The 20,613-nt window shown below is 43.0% G+C and overlaps 1 protein-coding gene across 1 annotated transcript; it reads right to left on the bottom strand.

Moving 5' to 3' along the window:
• Nucleotides 1–10,415: 10,415 nt before the first annotated feature.
• LOC144933714 (alpha-1,3-mannosyl-glycoprotein 4-beta-N-acetylglucosaminyltransferase C-like) lies at nt 10,416–18,216 on the bottom strand. The gene is made up of 3 exons (XM_078858781.1): nt 18,094–18,216; nt 12,634–12,793; nt 10,416–11,551 (listed from the first exon to the last, which is right to left on the bottom strand). Exons 1-3 carry the CDS (start codon nt 18,205–18,207, stop codon nt 10,416–10,418), a joined length of 1,410 nt encoding a protein of 469 aa, XP_078714907.1. The 5' UTR covers nt 18,208–18,216.
• Between the last annotated feature and the right edge of the window lie 2,397 nt (nt 18,217–20,613).

Here is a 20,613-nt window from a genome sequence, read left to right as displayed (position 1 = left end):
TTATGGCGGGACCCTGGGGTCCCGAATACACGGAAGTCAAAATCTTAATTAATTTATTTTTGGCAACTCCGTCCCACCGTACACATAAACGCTGCGACCCACCTGGCACGGATCATTCTGTTGTCGTGTCGTCCAAGCACAGCGAGGATGAATGCGCAGAAGATACAAAATTTTGATTAGCGCATCGTGCAGAGCTCGTCGAGAGTAATAGATTCCCGTATCGTTCGCCTTCAACAGACATACAATTATGTCGCAATGCAGTTTATGCGAGAGCCGGTGGCTTATTGGACCCCGGGGTCCTGCGATAAGGTTCATATGTGGATCAGTATTTTTTTACGAGAAAATAAATCTGGCCTTTAAAATAGGTGCCTGCATTTGATACACTGCTGTGGATTTCATTGGATGATAGGCTAAGAAACAAGAGGAGGTTACAATGGAATGGGGTAGATGTACATGGTGAAGTAGGATAGGTTACCATGAGATTTGAAGCGGCCTTTCAAAGGCTGGCAAAAAAAGTAGAAAGTCTGCAAACAGACAGATGGTGTGAGTGACAGTGTAAGAGGAGGCATTCAAATTCAAGTGGTCAACTGTGCAAGAGTGGAGGGAATCAAGCAGAAGGAAAGAAGTGAAGGTGATGTGTGGTGACGTCAAAGGCATCAGCAGCGATTACCTCTAAACCCTACCATGTCCTTGTGTACTTACCTTTGTAAAGTGTTAACGTTGGTAGTTTGCGATTCTTAATTAAAAAAAACACACTTGAAGGTAATTGCGCCCATGTAAACGCAACCAACTTCCCCGGCATTGTGTTCACGAATCGAAACTAAATTTCTCCGAAGCAAATGCAAATCAAGCCAATCTGTAACCTTGCCTCCCTGAGAATCCAGGTGTTAGGTTTTCTTAGCGCTCTTGAACAGCTGAAATTATCCACCACATTTGTTTCATAGTGAGTTTTGTTATGCCGCATGAAGAAAGAAAAATAACATTACAAAAAGTCATTCCAAATGTATTGCTTAATTTGTTTGGCACATGCAGTGGTACCTCAAGTATGACGGCTGGTTATAATTAGCAAAAGTCGTGCATTCATTTGTTGACTTCCTCTGTGTAGCGGAAACCGGGTTTGGCTTTATCTTCCTGTTTGCGTCTCACAGAGCCTTTAATCCCTGCACGTGGTCACCTATGGTGTCGTCAGCCTCCACTACCCACCTGCTCACATCGAGTTATCATGCCTGTCTCTTGGCCTCTCTCACACAGTTATCTCATGGCCTTACATCCTCTCCAACAATCTCCCAGTTTCTGACCTGTAGTTAAACATTGCTTTTAAAACTGGTTTATGTATGTATGTTGAATTTCTTTCGGAACGTACGTAACCAACCGTGCTAATCAGAGGCGCAAGCAGAAGGGATCAGTTTAAGGTTACATTCTTTTGGATATCAATTTCAGATTTCGTTTCATGCCTTCATAATAACTTCCATCATTTATGAACTACATTTGTTTATTTTAATACATGTTCATCGGTGAATAAAATGTTGAATCGTACATTTCGAGCTGTAAAATAATACATTTAATCTGATTTAAATTTGAGTTTATATGTTTTTATGTATAATTTAAGCAAAAGTGATGCCATGTGAAGAACATATTGGCGGAACGGAAAAGATGCCATTGAAGTGACGTCACTTCCTCTGATATCACGTTTTGGAATTCGGAATTTTGTATCGAAGCCCAATTTTTTTATTTTTCAAATTAATCACCAACAAGGAACATATCCCTAGTATACAGCACGGTATTTCATTGCATCGTGATTTGTATGTGTCACGTATATTTTAATCATTAGGATGACCTGAGTCTCAAGAAGGTCCTGCTAGGGATTTGGAGCCAACTTCTTGGGTATTTTTTTAAAGCAGGAAAAACACAAAGTGGCCAGAGAAAACCCACATGCATGAGAGGAGAGTCAAACCTACGTTCTTTCCTCCCTTCTACATCCACCTTATTGCCATGCAAATTATCTCCATCTTTACCTGATCCACCAAACTTGAATTCAAACCACCAAGACCCCTGTCCCATACTTTTTTTTATGAGGTACTACTGCAAATATGAATATATTCATTTTATTTCATATCATACAGTACAGTGCATATGTGGTTTTCTCAAAGTGGAAATATAGAGTGACATATCTTCTGATCAGAAATAAATTCCTGAAAGCTAGTAATATAGAATATATATTTGATCTTGTGAATAAAGTGTATAGCTATATTATGTTGTTTATATACATCATACTTTATGCACACCATAGGCATTTAACTCCACGCTAGTGCATACTGCTTAACTGCATACAATACAGTAGTTCGTCTCAGTGCAGTGCTGTGCTCGTGTACTGTTAGCACCATTTTCCCGCTGTTCAGAGCGATTGAATTCTGGATAGACTCGCCTCCACCATAGGAATGTGGAATTTACACAGCTGGCTCAGGGCCACCAAAATGGGGATGAGCACATTTCGGCGACCCCATTCGATTGGCACTTGTGTTGCCACCTGTCCGATGTTTTTACCCACACAGTCGAGGAACTGGCAAGCTGTGTTCGGGTGACAGGAATTGATTTGAACCCGAGACCTGCACAGTCTTGACAGACCTAGGGCGACTTAAGAAATATGGCTGGGTTTGGTCCGTGGAAGAGAATGTGCAAACCGTATTTGTAACTCACCACCGTTAAATTGTGTTGTCCAAAAGAATAACTACGTTGCGGACACGAGCAAGAGTCCAAAATTGACACCGTTATAAACCTTACAGATACTGTAAGTGCGTGCCCATCCCCACTACAGCATATTACAATGCACTTTGTTGCACAATAAAAGCATTTTTTGGCATCGACGATTGCACTGCAAAAGCCGGCCGTCACAGGAACATACGCGACCGTGAACACTGTTAATATACAGCAGAACTAAAAAAAGAAAATCAAAGAATCCCTGTAATTAATGGATTGCCAGCGATGTGCTTGCTCTACTCTCGCCGTGATCCGTGGGACCGCCCGTGAAAATCGACATCCACATCTCTTCCGGCAATCGGCTAATTTCTCCTATAATCTGCGGGACACAACGTCGGAGAAGATTGCAGGACTGTTGCAGTGCGCAGCAGATTACAGGATCTGTGCGATATGTTCTCTCCCGTATCACCGTGGATTATTGGAGTTGTGCTGTAGAGTAATGCCGTGTAGAAGCTTGGACATGCGGAATAAATGTACAATGCATATTTCACTTTCAATTCCAGTACAGCCACTAATGAATAGTCGTTGAACTTGTTGGGTACGGTATTGTATTGTCATCGGTTTGTCACTTCTGAGTTACAAAAAACCAGGACATATCATGAGAAGAAATATGTTCTTACATTAACATATGAATTGAGAATTACACGTAAATGTATTGTCTTGATTAGCGTACCAACTTAGGCAACTGATAAAAATTGAGGCACTTTAATTTCCTAGGAAGACTTGGACTTAAATTTCGATTTAAAGCTTTCGTAACTGCAGGGATTCATATTCTTGGATCTTTCGGTAGTCACGTAGAAGGGAAATAATAAAATAATAAAAATAAAACAATAAAATTCTCACGACGTTTCGGCCACAACACAAGCAGCCGTCCTCAGGTGAAGAAACCGTCCCGAAAAAGGGTATGATCCTGGAAAAACCAGGGCAGCTGACAAGCCTGGCATTACATAACGTAGAGCTGGATATCCTGCTCGAGAGCACATGACGTCAACCTGGTCCCGAGGCCATCAGATAAATGGAATCATCTGTAAATGGGCACTTGTCAAGTGGTTTAACTATTGCTTTTCATTGTGTTTGGTCAAATGCTTAGAGAATGATTGCACTTCTTGATCATATGTTCTTCAGCGTCATTCTTTATTTAATGTCAATTGCTTACCACTATTGCCGTCTTGTATGTCGAACATTGCTGTTTTAATCATGGTTTACGTACATTACAAATGGTAAGTCATCCATACAAGAAGTGACCTGGACATAGAGGCCAACATTGGTTTCCTACAACTGTAATGCTAAATGTACCTATTTTAAAACTAAAGCTTGACATGTTTCATTGTCCATAATAAACTGTAGAAACAACAATGTAGCTCAATGTATTTTGTTCCCCCCCCCCCCCCCCCGAGAAGATGTAGCATCTATGTATAGAAATGTTGTCAGAAGGTCTGGGTAGTGATAGTGGGAGTTTGGCTTTCTGCAGCCCCCCCACATGCTCCAAGTAGACGTCACCTCACTCGTGCGTGGTAGTGATGCTGCTGCTGTTCCTTGTGTGAGTGTATTCGTGTGTCTGTGTCTTTGAGTGTATGTCTCCGTGTGTGTGTGTTTTTCATGCTGCCCGATACGGCTGCCCTACATGACACAATTACAACTGTCTGGACCATAGGACAGGTACCACACTGATTGCAGCAACAACTACCATGACATCTCCCTTCTCAACGTGCCAGAAAATGTCCTCCCAAAAATTATTCAACATCGCCTTGCCAGGCACGTTGAGGAAATGCTTGTGGAGCCCCAATCTGGTTTCTGAACGATGCGGTCCTGCACAGACGCTTTATTACAGGTGGGAACAACAGCTCCACACTGCCCACCAGGGATTATTTGTCTGTCTGTCGTGCATAGCCACGCCCTCGATTTGATTTCATAGAGCACTTCGGGCGGGCTCAGCACCACGTGACGCGCCGCCCCACGCAGCTTACGCCGCGTGACACGGATCGCACGAAAGCGCTGTCCAACCAAGTTCCTACCTGCCCACTCCGAAGGGACGTGTTTACACCATTGGAACCTCCTTTGCCAGTAGCAAAATATGATAATTGTTTTTTTACCCTTTTATCTGGCAACAAAACTGACACCTTCTTTTACAAGGAGTCATGTTTGCATTGACCACAATACTTGTGGTCGGAATGCAAACAAAAAACACAGCTCTGATAATGTATGCACAGTGGTTTGAAATGTATTTGTCCACACCCGAGACAGCTTTTCTTAGAGCCTAGTCTCACATGGCGTTGGACCAGATGATGCCAAAAGGCGCACAACTCAAAGACAATGCACCATCAGAGTATGAGAGCTCAAAATAAGCATTTACACCATTGGAACCTCCTTTGCCAGTAGCAAAATATGATAATAGTTTTTTTACCCTTTTATCTGGCAACAAAACTGACACCTTTTTTTTACAAGGAGTCATGTTTGCATTGACCACAATACCTGTGATCGGAATGCAAAAAAAATACACAACTCGAATAATCTTCTTGGTTCTTTCGGTAAAGTCACGTAGAAGGGAAGTAATAAAATAATAAAAATAAAACATAATAAAATAAAATAATTATCACGACGTTTCGGCTACAACGCAAGCAGCCGTCTTCAGGTGAAGAATGAGACACTGCCAAGCTAGGAGCTTATATATAAGCTGAGTTGGAGGTGGAAGAAGAAGAGAGCCTTAAAAAAAGAATATGCATATCAAGAGGAATTTAGCATATTCATGGGAAATGCGTAGGAGGTGGGTGGGGGGGTTTCAAAAGTCATATTATGCCCATGCATTATGTAGGATCAGCAGCACCAAGGGAGGGTGCAGGGAGTAGCATTAACAAAGGCAAGGAATGTTAATAGTATGTAGCTGCAGTTACTAAACAACCACGTAGAAAACTAAAGTATAAACTACATAAAAAACTAAAGTATAAACTGCATAACACCATCAGTATATTTACTATACTCTACAATAAGCTGAGTTACTAACAGCAAGTATTACATTACAATTCTACGTCGTAAAAATTATATAATATGCTTCCATCTAAACTTTATTCTCTTACATCACACGAGCATACACCGTACTGCCATAGATAAACCCAACATTAAATTATATACTGTCTTGCTATAAACCACCTTATACATTTTAATATAACACTATGTATTATTCTACCCACCCTAATGTGTATTACACTGCTATATGTTTACTATACAATTACGATACTATATATTACTTTGTACATTGTATTAAGCATATAAATGTTATACTATTTGTTATTATACACTGTACCATTGACCGTCGTGTCAATGGGTGAGTCGTGGGGGGAAAAAACTTGCAGCGGAGCAAAGAATCCATTCCCTGCGGAGAATACAATGCCAGTGAGTGGAACGCTGTCTGAAAGTCACCGTAAACGTGAACACAATCAGTTAAGATCCGAAATGGTTTATTACGTCCTTCCAATGATTGCTAAGCCAGAATCCATAGTTGAAATTGTCTCTGTGTTTGTATATGTGGATCGCCCCATGAACGAATCTCTCATGATAGCCAGATGGCTTGCAGAGAACCTCTGTCTTGGAGAAGTCAATGTCATGTGAGCCCACTGAGTTGTAACAGTGATCTGCCACGGCTGAGGTGTTTGTCCTACCGTGTTTCAAGTCTGCTTTATGTTCACGGATGTGGTCCGAGACATGTCGTTTGGTTTCTCCAATGTAACTGCTACCACAGAGGCAACTTAGTTTGTAGACGCCAGGGTACTGTATGTCTGGAACCACATCTTTTACAGACGGGACCAGATCACGGATTTTATGTACTGTGTTGAATCGGACCTGGATCTTGTGTTTAATCAGGATTTTGGAGATCGTGTTTGTGACCCCAGCAATGTAGGGTAAGGTGATGGTCTTGAAAGGCTCCTCAACAGGATCCTTCTTGATGGTTGGAGTGATGGCTTTGCGGATTGTGTAGTCGGAGTAACCATTAGCCTTAAGAACTTGGCGTATGTGCTTGAGTTCACTGGCAATGTGTTCCTGGTCGGAGATGCATTGGGCTCTATGGTATAGAGTCTTGATGAGGGAATTCTTCTGGGATGGATGGTGGTGGGAATCCGGTTTTAGGTAAGCATCCGTATGGGTGGCTTTCCTGTAGACAGAGTGGCTCATTGAACCATCAGGTCTCCTTTTAATTAGGACATCCAAAAAGGGTAGCTTGCCATCTTTTTCGATTTCCATGGTGAATCTGATGGCTGGGTGTATGGAATTGATGTGGTCGAGAAATTGGTCTAGAGCAGGCCGGCCATGTGGCCAGATGACAAAAGTGTCATCTACGTACCTCTTCCATAAGGTCGGGCGTAGAGTGGCAGTCTGGATGGCGAGTTAAATTTGTCAAGCAAATTTAACTCGAATAATGTTTTATCATATTTTGATACTGGCAAAGGAGGTTCCAATGGTGTAAATGCTTACCCCGAGCTCTCATACTCTGATGGTGAATTGTCTTTGAGTTGTGCGCCTTTTGGCATCATCTGGTCCAACACCATGTGAGACGAGGCGCTAAGAAAAGCTGTCTCGGGTGTGGACCAATCAATTTCAAGGACAGTGCACATTATCAGTTGTGTTTTTTGTTTGCACCTGATCATTTCTGCTGAGGCGTTGGAAACGGTCCTACTGAACCTAGAACATGCCCCATATGAGATGGGGCCTTACTTACCATGCGCCTCAATAAGACAAAGCACATGCTTGCATATTTTATGTCATAAAATACTCCACCTTCTCAACCCCTAATTGAGTGACGGGACATCTGTAGAGAGAGGGGTTCCCATATCAAGGCAGTGTGGCTATGGCCAGTTCCGGTTTTACATCAGAGGTTTCACTCCAAATCAGTCGAGCAGCATTATCTTTTCATCGACTGCATAACACTGTGTGGAAACAACCTAGCCTGTTGCATCCATATTGGCTACGTACGGTGCGAAAGAAGTTCAACATACATACATAAATATGAAGCTCCGGGTCTGCTCAGCCACAGTTATGCCCTCCCTTCTCTATGCTTGAAAAACGTGAGGCCCTTTAAAGGAACATCCACACCAGTTTGAAAAATTCAGGCAGGCGTATCCACCTCCCGATCCTGGTTTTAACCAGGCAGGATTTTATGAGCTCATAGATCCTTGAAAGATCTGGACACAGTCCCATCAGTGAGCTCCCCCAGCAGTTGAGACCGTGTTGGCTGTGTCATGTAGCACCCATTCCCATCCACATCATGCCCAAGTTAGCTTCTGTTTAGCTGAATAGGGGGGCTAAACGGGCACGGCGCAACGAGTTGAGATGTCAATATCGGCCTCTGCTAAGTGGAGACGGCTCGTGAACGACGCTCAAAATTGCGCTTTGTGTGCGTAAATACCCAGGTTATTGTCTTGGCTGTGAGTTTACAGGTTTCTTTGTGCGCGGATGGCGCATTGGCCACCAAAGCGCATAGGCACGTCTTAGTGTACATTACTGAGTAAACCCTTTGCTTTGGGTCGCCCAGCACACAGCAAGGTGTTATCATCCAGGTGCAGAGGGTTGGTACCCCGATCCCACGCATGGCGACATTGAATGCCCATTGAAACTCGTAGCAGTGCTGCCTTGTTCATCATCCGCTCATCGTGACTCAGCGCAGGCGGAACGCGGTCCCAAATCCCCACACTCGTGCCAACAACCGCATTGTGTGACACTGATCCAGTTTCAGCCCAAGTTTTATTTCGGTACTTCTGAAAATATGCGTTGTAAAAAATAAAACCTTTTGGTGATTAAAAAGTGTACATTTTTATATTAAAAGTCAGGAATAAGAATTATATTCATCATGGTGCTCTCGCTGCGTATTTTTATTGAGGTCAAGGAAGCGAAGGGGTGATTGGGAGAAGGCAAGAAATGTGGAGAGGTGTTGTCATACTCAGGGGTGGCCCGAAACAAGCTGCCAGCAACTGCCGCCGAGGCCCCCCATGCAATCGGCGCCCTGACCCCCAAGGGCAGACCGAGGCTGAGGTTTTTGGTAAACTGGGAAACATTTTGGCCATATTACCCGTTTAATGTTTTTTTAGCGTATTTTTTTGTTAAACAGATGCATTATTGGCGTTATCCGTCCGTCCGTCTAAGCAATGTTTTTGAGATCAGATAAAATAGAGACACGACATTTTCAGAATAGATTTGTACACGACAGCTAGACGATACAATACACGAATCCGGAACAGTACACGAGGGGGTGGGTGACCGCCTTCGTCTCCCCAGTGGTGATGTTTACACACCGCACCAAGTACTCATTTGAGGCAGAGTCAACCTAGAGGAGGCCGGGACCTGTTCGGATAACCGTCACCGGTGTTGGCCGTGAGCGGAAATCAAACCGGGACTGATAACTTTTTACAACAAACGTTAAGGTGTGTCATTATTGTCTAGCCTGTGTTGTAATAATCACTATGAGCATAATGCAGCATTGGACCATCTGTTGTTGACCAAGGGAGTTGACGTGACTCGAACTACAGGTGACATGACGCTGGATTAGAATGTAGATGAATATTACAACAGGTTTCAAGCTGCAGTATCCTACTTAAATTCCCGTGGACGCCCATGATGTTCGGTATACAAGGGGTCGGGAAAATATAGTTGTGACTGTCTGATTGCCTTTCTGTTTGTGCCTGTCCGACTGTTTGTGTGTCTTTAGGCTGCATTTGTATGCGATCGGAGATCTCAATTATTTAATAGATAAACAAGTTATCAACATTTAGGGGCTGGGACGTGTCGCCCACACACACTCTATTTTAATGTACGCTACTAATATTACTGCACTGAATTACAGACCGCCTGCCCACCCACCTGCCCAAGTGCTCAGTGACATGCCCCTGACCACCTACCCAACCATCCACCAGCCCGACCACACATTTCACACCCGCTCACGCACCCTCCCATCCACCTACCCAATCGTTCGACCGACTTACGAATTTTTATATTAATGTTAAGGATTGACATTGTATAACCTGTGTTGTAATAATCATATTAAGTATAATCCAGTGTGAAAACACACATTGTTGACCACAGAGCATGACTCAAAATACAGGTGACCTGACACTGGATTATATTGTAGATAAATATTACAACAGGTTTAAAGCTATCCTACTTAAATTCCTGTGGACGCCCATGATATTCGGTATATTATAAACATAGTATCCATGTTTATACTGTGAAATTCCTTTATTAACTGAATATTTTGCACCTGTTGACATTAATTTTTAGCAGAAAAAAATTAGGCCAACTACGCCGCGATGTGCGGTGTTTATTTTTGCAAGTAAATCCAATACTTTACGTAAATACATTCTTAGAAATGTTGAGAAAATGAATTAACGTTCATATTCCCTCTGAACGTGCATGGGCATTGAAATAATGACATCTTCGTTATTTTATTTATATTTTTTTTATAGGAATATTTTTTTCCTCGAATTTGCGCCTCGTGTAACTTGGCGCACTAGGCGGTCTCGCCTGCATGAAGGAGCTGCCCTGGTCACTCGGAAATGGCAAAATAATTGGGGAAATTACATTTTTGGGTGGGACTTTACCGAACAATTACATGGCCAGGGCTTAACGTTAAAGTAAAAAAACATGGAATGTTGCACGCGAAAGAAAAGGAAATATTACTTTGGAACAAGGAAAATGCTGATACTCCGAATAATAAGCCATTCTGTTTGGTTCCTAATCACATTTATACGAATACAGTCAATTTTAAATGGTATAGTCTCACTTAAAGTTTGTGCTCTGAATTCTCCATGTACAAAATGTCCCAACATCTTAAAAGATGAGCATGATTGTTCTTTGGTATGACTGCCAACTTCCAAATAGCCGGCTTTAAGACCGTCATTTTTTCTATCAACGGAGCTCGTTAGAACCTCAATTGCATCCACTTTCTGAGGCTTCACGAATTTCAACGTGAAGTAATCTCCTGCAACGGGCGTCTTTCCCCAGAAGTAGCCACTTTCAGTGCTGTAGGCTTTCTCCGGCCGGTAGTCTTCGAATACCTTGATGTTTGTGTGAAAGGTGGCGGCAGGGTTATCGGCCACATTTGCGGTACTCTCCTGGAAATCGCCGTCCTTCAATTCATTCCGACCGCCTTTGAAGGATGAGTAGAGGCCCATGTGCTGAAATAACGCTGGCTTGAAATTTATGGGATTGTTTTGTGTTAGAATAACACGAAAGTGTGTCAGAAGCCAATCGCATGGCATCTCCTGGTAGAACAAGAGAAGGAATTGAGCAAGGGTGGGGAGGTCATGACTATGGTAGAGCTTGCCAATGTAGCCCAGTCGGGAGAATTCCAAAATGACCCAGTATGTATTTTGTCGTGAAGCAATGGCCTTTTGGATTGTGGTAAAAAAATTCTTTGCACATTTCAGATCATCTTCCAGCATGAGGTAGTAGTCAGCAAGGCTGGCACAGAAGCTAAGTAAGAAGGAGTAGTCGGCGTTCTGCTTGGAGCGGAAACGCACTCGATCTGGAGGGTCATTGTAGTTGGCCTTGAGGCCCTCAAGAGAGGGGTAGATCTCCTCTGGTGCGTGGATCAATAGAAGTCGCTTGGCTAGCACATGGCTGGGGAACATTTTCGTAATTAGACGTGCCGTCATCTCGCACCACGCCATGTTAAAGTCGCACAAGTGCACCACTACTACCATCTGCTGAAGTTCCGTTGAGCTTGACTGCTCAAATATGGACCTCAGGGTGTCTATCAAGTATGGCTCATGTTTCCGCTTTACGGAACAAAGGCCAATCGCAAGAAACTCTGAAAGACACAAAAAGCATACAGTCACATTGGGCAAGTACTCGGGGTATACAATCGTTTTTGTGGAAAATGTATAGTTATATGGCTCTTTTTCAGAAGTGACCTGGCTATAAATGATAGCTCAATGAAGTGGCTTATCATGTGGAAATGTATGGCAGCCATATACTCTAAAGCCATGTTTATAAATGTGGAGGGAAAAACCGGAGGTCCTGGAGAAAAAGCTATGCGACCACAGGGAGAATATGCAAACTCTGGTCAGTGCTATATCTATGGAAAACAACACATTATAAATAGGACAACCAAGATGGTGAAAATATAGTCAAAAGATGACAAATTATCTGAAAAGAATCACAATCTCCATTGTGGAATTAATCGTTATACACAAATACTTAATCGTGATTGAAGGTGTAATTACTTCATTCACGAATTATTTATTTCATTTTGGAAGCAAATGGAATTGATAGTGGTTGCAGGTATAGGGAGTATATTTTAATGTGTTTGCATGTGATGCATAACATTGAGTGTACACATTAGTATTATCTAGTTATTGAAATATGCTTACAATTTCTCAGGATCAGATACAAAAATCAATCCAACTCAGATCCATATTATCACAGATCAAATCAGATCAGTTGACCTTCATCACATCCGTAACTCTCTCCTCTACACCTTCTCCAAATCCCTCGTCTTCAAATTACAGACGCTCCAAAATACTGCTACCAGTCTCCGCACCCGTAAATGAGGGCACATCACCCCAATACTGCCGTCCCTCCACTGTCTTTCAATCCAATCCTGGATCAATTTAAAAAAAAACATTCACAGTCTGCTAGATTCTCCATGGACCCATCCCTGCTTACCTCTTACCTCTCATCACACACCTAGCTCGACTTTCAGCCACACACTTTTCTTGGTGTTCCCAGTGTCAGTGATGCGAATTACACATCGCAACGGTTTAGGTCAGTATCTTGACTTTACATTTCATCATCTCAAGCTTTGAAGCCACCTTACGGATGTCAATGTCTTGCGAACACAACACATCAGCTTTTTTACCGAAACAAATCGAACCAAAATGTATACTCAACTCTTTTCTGTTAAGACGATATTTTTCGTGATGTTGGTGAAGAATAAACTTGTGTAATTAAACAGTAGTATTGGGGAAGCAGCCTTGTCTTGTTTTGACTGTGATGACTCAGAGATGACGTCCAGCAGTTGTTGCTTCTTTGCCGGGGAGTTTACTTGCCTCTGAGTGACGAACACAATACACAGTTAATTATCATAAGGAATTAATACAAAAATAAACAGGAAACAACCAAAGATCCATACACCCCATCACATCTGGCAGAAATAACGGTGATTCCTTCTGACAGAGTGCAGAAGCATTTGCATTGAAAGACAACGCTCGATTGTTTAACCGATACTCCACCATCCGCATGCGCATACACACACATGCCCTGATTGGCAGCAAATTCTGGTGCCAGGTCGCATATGAGATGTGAAAGTGATGCCATGCCCAGGTACTCCAGTAGAAGGTGCCTGTGAGCTGCAGGGGATTCTTCCTCGCAACAGATTTGTAACAATTTGCCTTCCCAGTGTTTCGATGACCTTTCACGATTTGTAGTTGCAGTAAGATTAAATAATTGATTCGTATTTGTTTCATTATCATCAAATCTATTGCATTTAGTGTTTAGAACATTTATGTGTAGAGTATTTGGCTGTTATACATTTTCACATGATAAACCCACTTCGTTGAGCTATTATTTTAGGCCAGGTCGCTTCTGAAAAAGAGCTACATAGCTCAGTAGGCCTTACCTGGTAAATATATAAATTATTCATAGTTTGAAAATAGTATTTACTAAACATAATTTTTTTTATACCGTTTAATCCACTTCATTGCTCAAAATATGAAGTTGGTTTCTAACTAACATTAACCATGTATAACTGACTCTTACACACAAGATTTTGTACCTCGTAAGTGTAATAATCGATTAAATCAATGCACAATTACACACCTATTTGACATTCTTCTAGAGGCGCCAAATCTCAAAACACCTGGATACAAGGACAGGTGTTTGTGTATGCTCAGAAAGTACTGCATTAACATTTATTGTGTACAACATTGGCAGCAGCGGACTGCATCGTTTACGTAAACAAAGGTGGCATTACGCTTTGGTTCTTTCGGTAAAGTCACGTAGAAGGGAAAAACAATAAAAAAAAATGTACCGGAAGAACCAAGAGTATGAATCCCTGCAATCACGAAAGCTTTAAATCTAAAGGTGTCATTGTTATTTATATTTAAAATCAACAAAGCGAATCGTTAAATGAGAATACCAAAATGAGGGGAATAAAATCATTAAAAAATATGCAAGATGACACACATTACCAGTTATTCTGAATGCCTGTTTTCTCTATACCAGTCTAAACTAATGAAGCTTTCGAAAATACCAAAGAAACAAAGGAAAAATCGCATGAATAAGCATGGATTATGTAACCCTTTTCAACATGCGTTTGTCCTCAAAAATATTTAATTCATGACAATAACGGTAGCGCTCGTGCCAGGCTCAGTTAGCAGCAGTGCATCTGTAGCCAGTAATGAGACCCACAGACCAGCACACCAGCAAGCACTGGATCGCGTTTCCAAGTTATGGTTAACCCTTTGATCAATTTGTCCAGTTTTCTATAACTTTTTACAAATGTTGTTCAGATGTGATCATCTTTAGTGGAATTATCGTGGCTCCGTGTAACAGACGGATGGAAAGAGCTAATGCATAAAATGCGTTTCACCTTCGTTTTAAAATGCCAAAATTAACCATCGGCACACTTCGGTACAAGTGCACACCAAATCATGAGACCAGACCCTAATCATAACCCTACTAGCCAACCAAACATTACTGTAACAGTGTTATAAATGGCGATGTATATTTTTTTTATTAAAATTGGATAATAATAAGACCTCCATGCCTTTAGACCAGTTGAATGAGTAATTGAATTATAGTTACCGTATTATGCAGCGGCTACCACTTATTACTGCTGAAAACCGTATACAGTAATATATCGGTTAACGAATCCTCTGGGAAGGAAGCTCCTTTATACCGAAGTCGGCCATGGAGGCCCCCCCTTCGACCCCAAGATAATCAGATCTGTGATATACTTCCCCCACATTACCATAAATAAGAGAGGTTCTGTACTGCAACATCCTCAGAAGCACTTGTTCTTGACGTTGTTGCTGAGTTTGTGTGATGGTTTATGCTCAACAAGGAGAATAAACCATCACACAAACTCACCGGAGTGGCTTTGGCAAACGACTGAACACATTCCTGCGGAGGGAGCTGGTAGGAACGTTGGGTTGCTCGGTCAATGGCCAGGGTCAACGGGGCGTGGTGTATTCCGCAAATATGGGCGACTGTGAGGGCGGGCACAAGTCGGCGTGAGTAGGTTAAACGTTGAGTTTTACATGTAGGAACAACAGGTTCCACACTGCCCACCAGGGATTATTTGTCTGTCGTGCATCGGAATGCAGCCCACCCATGCCCCCCCACCGACCGCCGAGCAAGACCACGATTGGTTGAGGATGTCGGGGAGGGTGGGGGGGAAGGTAAACATGCCCAATCATCCAACTCCCCCCCCCCCAAACGCCGAGCGGGGCAGCCATTGGTAGAGGTGGGGTGTAAACACGGCCACTCATGCAATCCCCTCCCCACCGAACACCGAGCAACGCCGCGATTGATTGACGATGTCGGGGAGGGTGGGGGGGGAAGGGTAAACATGCCAACTCATCCAACTGCCCCCCCCCCCCGAACGCTGCGCTGTCCAACAAAGTTCCTACCTGCCCACTCCGAAGAAACGTGTTATAAGGGCACCACAGGGTGACCAGCCCCTCCCCACCCAGCCCCACCCCTCCCACCCTACACCCAGCCCCACTATCCCCACCCAGCCCATCCCCACCCTCCCCACCTAGCCCCTCCCCACCCTCCCCACCCAGCCCCTCCCCACCCTCCCCACCCAGCCCCTCCCTCCCTACCCAGCCCCTCCCCACCCTCCCCTCTCCACCCAGCCCCACCCACCCCTGCCATATTTGGAATGCACGACGGACAGAATAATCCCCTGTGGGCTGGTGTAACCAGAGGTTCCTACCAGTAAAATGTGGTTTAAATGTCCATCACTGACAATATATGCAGGCAAACAGGATCATCCACAGGCGTGGTATGTATACCCTTTGTCCTCTGGAGTAGAATACAGAGTTGCGCAAGCATGATTAGATGTTGAAAGAATATGTGGGGGCCTGCTTTGCTGCTATGGTTTTGCCATCAGTCAACCAGTGGTGGTGAATCCATGAGCAAACCATTTGTTCTAAATACTATTTTTTCATCAGCTGAATAAAGCGTCGTCCTGTATGGTTTAAACCATACACAAAAACTTTACAATTGAACAATCGACGTCAAACACACAAACTCACATGCATTAGATAACGTCGCGTGCATCAAGATTACACCTTTTGCTGTGCATTTCTAACTGCGTTCGTTGGTCGATTGGGGGGTGCTTTTATTATATATTCGTAATTAAATCGCCTACGTGTCAATCTTGTTACCCACAGTTTTATTTCTATTAACCAAGGAAATGTATTTATTGCTACTTTTTACACTCGTGTTGTGGTTGTAGTTTATTATGCTGTGTTAGCTCTTTGGAGTTCTACACTTTGGCATTAAAGAAAACACATTGCTAGAACTGTACTATATCCAAGACGTCGTGATTTATTTTATTTTATACCTACGTGACTTTTCCGAAAGAACCAAAGAGTATGTACTATATTTGTAATACCGATCTACACGACATTATTGTCAGAACATTTCTGGATTCCTACTTCACTTTTATGACACGGACTGACATTTACCTGTTTTGTCCCAGAACCCCTGGGGAGGGGGGGGGTGAATTCCTGACACACCCTCAACCACGCTCCCTTTTGAGGTTCACAAGACCATCGAATACCGTCATAATGCAGTTCACATTCCTAGCATGAGAAAAACGCGTCAAAATGTATTATTGGATTGAATAGCACCCTGAATTGTAATGACTCTCCACAGAAGCCATTACCAATAAAAATGAGTCCACCAGACAAAGTCTGAGAGGCCATAGTTGTCTTTTTCTTTTTCACGAGCTCATGCCGCACGCGATCAAAAAGCACCCCATCACCCCGCCTCACTCTGTGAAGTCAGGTCCCTCTCTCCATCGCCTCGCTTTCTCTCCCTCCTTTCCCTCGTGACGCCATTCTACCACTGGTAACCTGGGATCACGTGAGTATTTCTCACCTCGGATCACGTATTAGCAACTACACATGGTTGAATTTGATTGAGCCACACAATATATTTTCCACTGGTATTTTGGGAAATTAACTATGAATTAACCTAGATCTGGAAATCAACACTGTACATCAATAACTTACCATGATACAATAAACATAAGCATAAGGAACGAGTACTATTAAGTTACCATGGCTGTCAATATCTAATTTTAGAACATCTTTAAAAAAATCACATTTGTCAAATAATGTTTGTATCAATTGATACAATGTGTGGCTTTCACCTGGATTTGGAACATTGTGCAATGTGGCAAGACAGAAAACCCTGGAATGGAATTGGTAAAAAAAACATTTCGCAGAAGGCCATGAGATATGTATGTATGTACGTACGTACGTAGGTTGATAACTTATTTCTCACTTTAAGTAGCCAACCGTGCTAATTGATGTACTTTAACTTTTCTTACGTGGAGAAACAAATAATGCAAGGAGGCATATTTGACTTCTGATTTTTGTTACTTATATTCTCCACAATGACACTAATTATGTTGTGCAACATACAGAAATCTCAAGCAAAAGGGCCTCCCTGCTTAAAGCACACTGGGGTGGCACATTTATTTTAGCAGCCATGCGCCAATTGTGCAAAGTAAATTTTCCCTTAAGAGCGGCGATTCCGTCTCTTTATGACCACCGTTGACTTCCCACATAGTAGGACAATATTCCCTTGTTATTCGCGAGGAATACGTTCCAGAGATGCTCGTGAACAACAAATTTTGCGGATGATGATATTGGCCGATGTCAACAGATGCTTCTAAAACTTCGAGACGTTATCTCTCTTTCATCACTTTATCTCATCACTTTCTCCCTTATCATTTTATTTCATCACTCTTTCGCGTCACATTTTCTCTCATCACTTTATCACACTTTCTTTCTCTCTCTCTCGATAGTCTGGGGGAGCTCCAGATGCAATTCGTGCATAGCCAAAATCGCGGATAGCAAGTTCGTGAATAACAAGGGAAAACTACTCATTTTATCTATCCCATCTGATCTATCGCATCTGCATGATGAGTTGGTCTCTAATGAGGGATCAAAATTAAAACCTTCCGATTGTGAGTCAAGTGCGATGTCAACCTCACCACCACCTGGTTATGCGGTCAAGAAACGTTTCCGTGCCAGAATAAACGAGTGAACTGCACTGTTAGACCCCAGCACACCACAGTCTACACGGTTGTCACCATTGTACGGGACCTACCAACAGTGTATTGTATGGGCGCTCCCAGGGCAGCAAGAACGCCACTACGACCAGGAGGCTGACGACGATGGTGAAGAGAAGCACCACGCGGCCGCATTTCCACTGCAGCCTCATGCTCCTTGTAGACCTGCAAACTGCCAGAAGTGCAATATGTGCAAACCTCAACACGGGTACCTATACTTTACACCCTACCCTGCGGTGTACAGAGTAATCAGGTTATCAAATATACATTACATGAGTACGCATTGGTAGGTATTACTGCGGGGATATTCATTCATTGCACTTGGGGGCCATCCATTTAGTACGTACATATGGGGGGGGGGGGGGGTTAACCCAAATGCGTACACTTGCATATGGGGGGTCTACTGACAATGTGCGTATGCATAGGAAACGGGGGGGGGGGGGTGAAGCCTCGATAATAACTTGTCTACATTGGCCTTCAAATGAGCCACAGTTCAGTTTATTCAGCTGTCAGACAACAAGTCCTAGCGGGAGAAGTTGGACTGTGGGAGAGGTGTCACTTGTGTGCCACCGTGCCCCTGACTGCAGCTATCACGCTGCTGTGCTTCAGCCTGACATTGCGCGTGTTGACGAAATCCCTATAACATGTCACCTGTTCGACTGGGTTCAGTCGGCGTTTGAACCTAGCGGACACGAGACCAACTTTGTAAAGGTACGCAACTTCATTATTTAATGCAGCCGGCGGTGGACTATCTGTTTGCTTAAACACGTTAAACGTTTGACAGATTTTTGCGTACCTACTAAATGGATGGCCCCTTGTTGACTAGAGAAACATTTCGATGGGTCTTCATAACTTCTTCACGGAGCACCACTGGAACTGCATTTGCCAGTAGAAAAATATGATAATTGTTTTTTTTCCCTTTTATCTGGCAACAAAACTGACACCTTTTTTTACGAGGAGTCATGTTTGCATAGACCACAATACCTGCAGTCATAATGCAAAACAAAAAACATAATGTATGCACTGTCCTTGAAGTTGATTGGTCCACACCCGAGACAGCTTTCCTTAGAGCCTAGTCTCACATGGTGTTGGACCAGTGCGCCTTTTGGCGTCATCTGGTAAAAAAAGGTGTCAGTTTTGTTGCCAGATAAAAGGGTAAAAAACCAATTATCATATTCTTCACGAAGCCTAAACAGACTGAAGAGAGTGAGTGGGTTTCGGCAGATGCAACTCCCTCATGAAATCATCGGGGGGGGGGGGGGTGCTTCTACACAACCGACCGATGTGCTTGTCAGGAGAAGCAAACCAAATGAATCATCTCCCTGAGATGCTCTGCAGCACCACAATGCACTCCTCAAGATTTGACAATGCCAACACCCGAAGCAGTGGCCTGTGCAGAATATTGGGAAAGACCATATAGGTTGGACAGAAGATATGACGGAGAAGAAGAAGATTTCCGTTTTCTGGAGCAGCCCTGCTAAGTTTAGCAAATGGGGACGTGAACTGCTATGTAGATTGCAATTGAGTAATTTTCGGGTATTTATTTCTTCAAATGTGACATATTTGAAGATAAACGATGGGAAAACAATGGCCTACTGTTGTGAATGACATAACGTGATCTGTAACGTCCAGCGTCAAACAGACAAAGCATTTTTTGTTATAGTAAATACACCCGTAGTATTAATATTCTTAGTGGCAACCGGTTTCAACCCGTGAACCCCTGTAACGAGCGTTGAAAACCCACGACTGCTAGGCCATGTGCCTGCCCTCCAATGGAATGTGCAGCGAGTGCTCTTGCAATATGCAAATATTGTGCACCTGAGGCACATTGTGTGTTATTCAGCACTAAAAATAACAACTCCCTGCCCCCCTCAGTTTAAACATGTTTAAAGAGTATTTTTAGGTATAAAACAAGTAACGATATCAGCAGTGACACACAGCTGACGTGCGTACACGCAGAGTTTGCGCAAGCCAAAGATAGGTCCATCATGTATGTAGGTATGTTGAAGTTGTTTCGCAATTCACATAGGCATGTCGTGTATTGATCGAGTTTATTGTATGGAGATTATATTTGTTGACTTGCGTTCACCATCAACATGCCAATATTACACGGCATGCACCAATTCATCAACATATATTATCAGATGTATGATATTAACTTCAAGTCACGTGTTCCTTCATTATATTATATAGTGCCTGAAAGCACAACTTTAATGCAGAAATGTGGAGGAAAGATTGAATTGATCACACAAATTTATGAAACTCCCAGATCAGCTGGCCTACGAGGTGGCTCAGGCATGGCAGTGCAGCTCGTGTATACATCTAAGTCCAACTTTAGGTTTTACCCTCATGTATGGGATTGCTCTGGTTACTCCAGTTTCCTCCCTTGTGCCAACACACCAATTACTGGCATTGGTGAAACATCTCTTCTCAAACATATTGAAATATGTTTTGAGTCTTAAAGACGCTCACTGCATCGCGCACTTTCAGATGCGCTTCAGCGGCCGTCTGTAACGCTAATATGAGGAAGCCACTTAAGCCATGCACTTTTAAGTCTA

This window comes from Lampetra fluviatilis, chromosome 8 (assembly GCF_964198595.1).
Source record: "Lampetra fluviatilis chromosome 8, kcLamFluv1.1, whole genome shotgun sequence".
NCBI classification, from domain to species: Eukaryota; Metazoa; Chordata; class Hyperoartia; order Petromyzontiformes; family Petromyzontidae; genus Lampetra; species Lampetra fluviatilis.
This window is presented reverse-complemented; position numbering and strand designations above follow the sequence as displayed.

What these genes read in the sequence shown, in the direction of transcription:
- LOC144933714 (XM_078858781.1), bottom strand. Translation starts at nt 18,207, where the DNA reads ATGAGGCTGCAGTGGAAATGCGGCCGCGTGGTGCTTCTCTTCACCATC. An exon ending in GCCCATACAATACACTGTTG is followed by an intron (nt 12,794 to 18,093) that starts GTAGGTCCCGTA and finishes TTCGTCACTCAG; the next exon opens with AGGCAAGTAAACTCCCCGGC. An exon ending in TATCGTCTTAACAGAAAAGA is followed by an intron (nt 11,552 to 12,633) that starts GTTGAGTATACA and finishes TGTGTCTTTCAG; the next exon opens with AGTTTCTTGCGATTGGCCTT.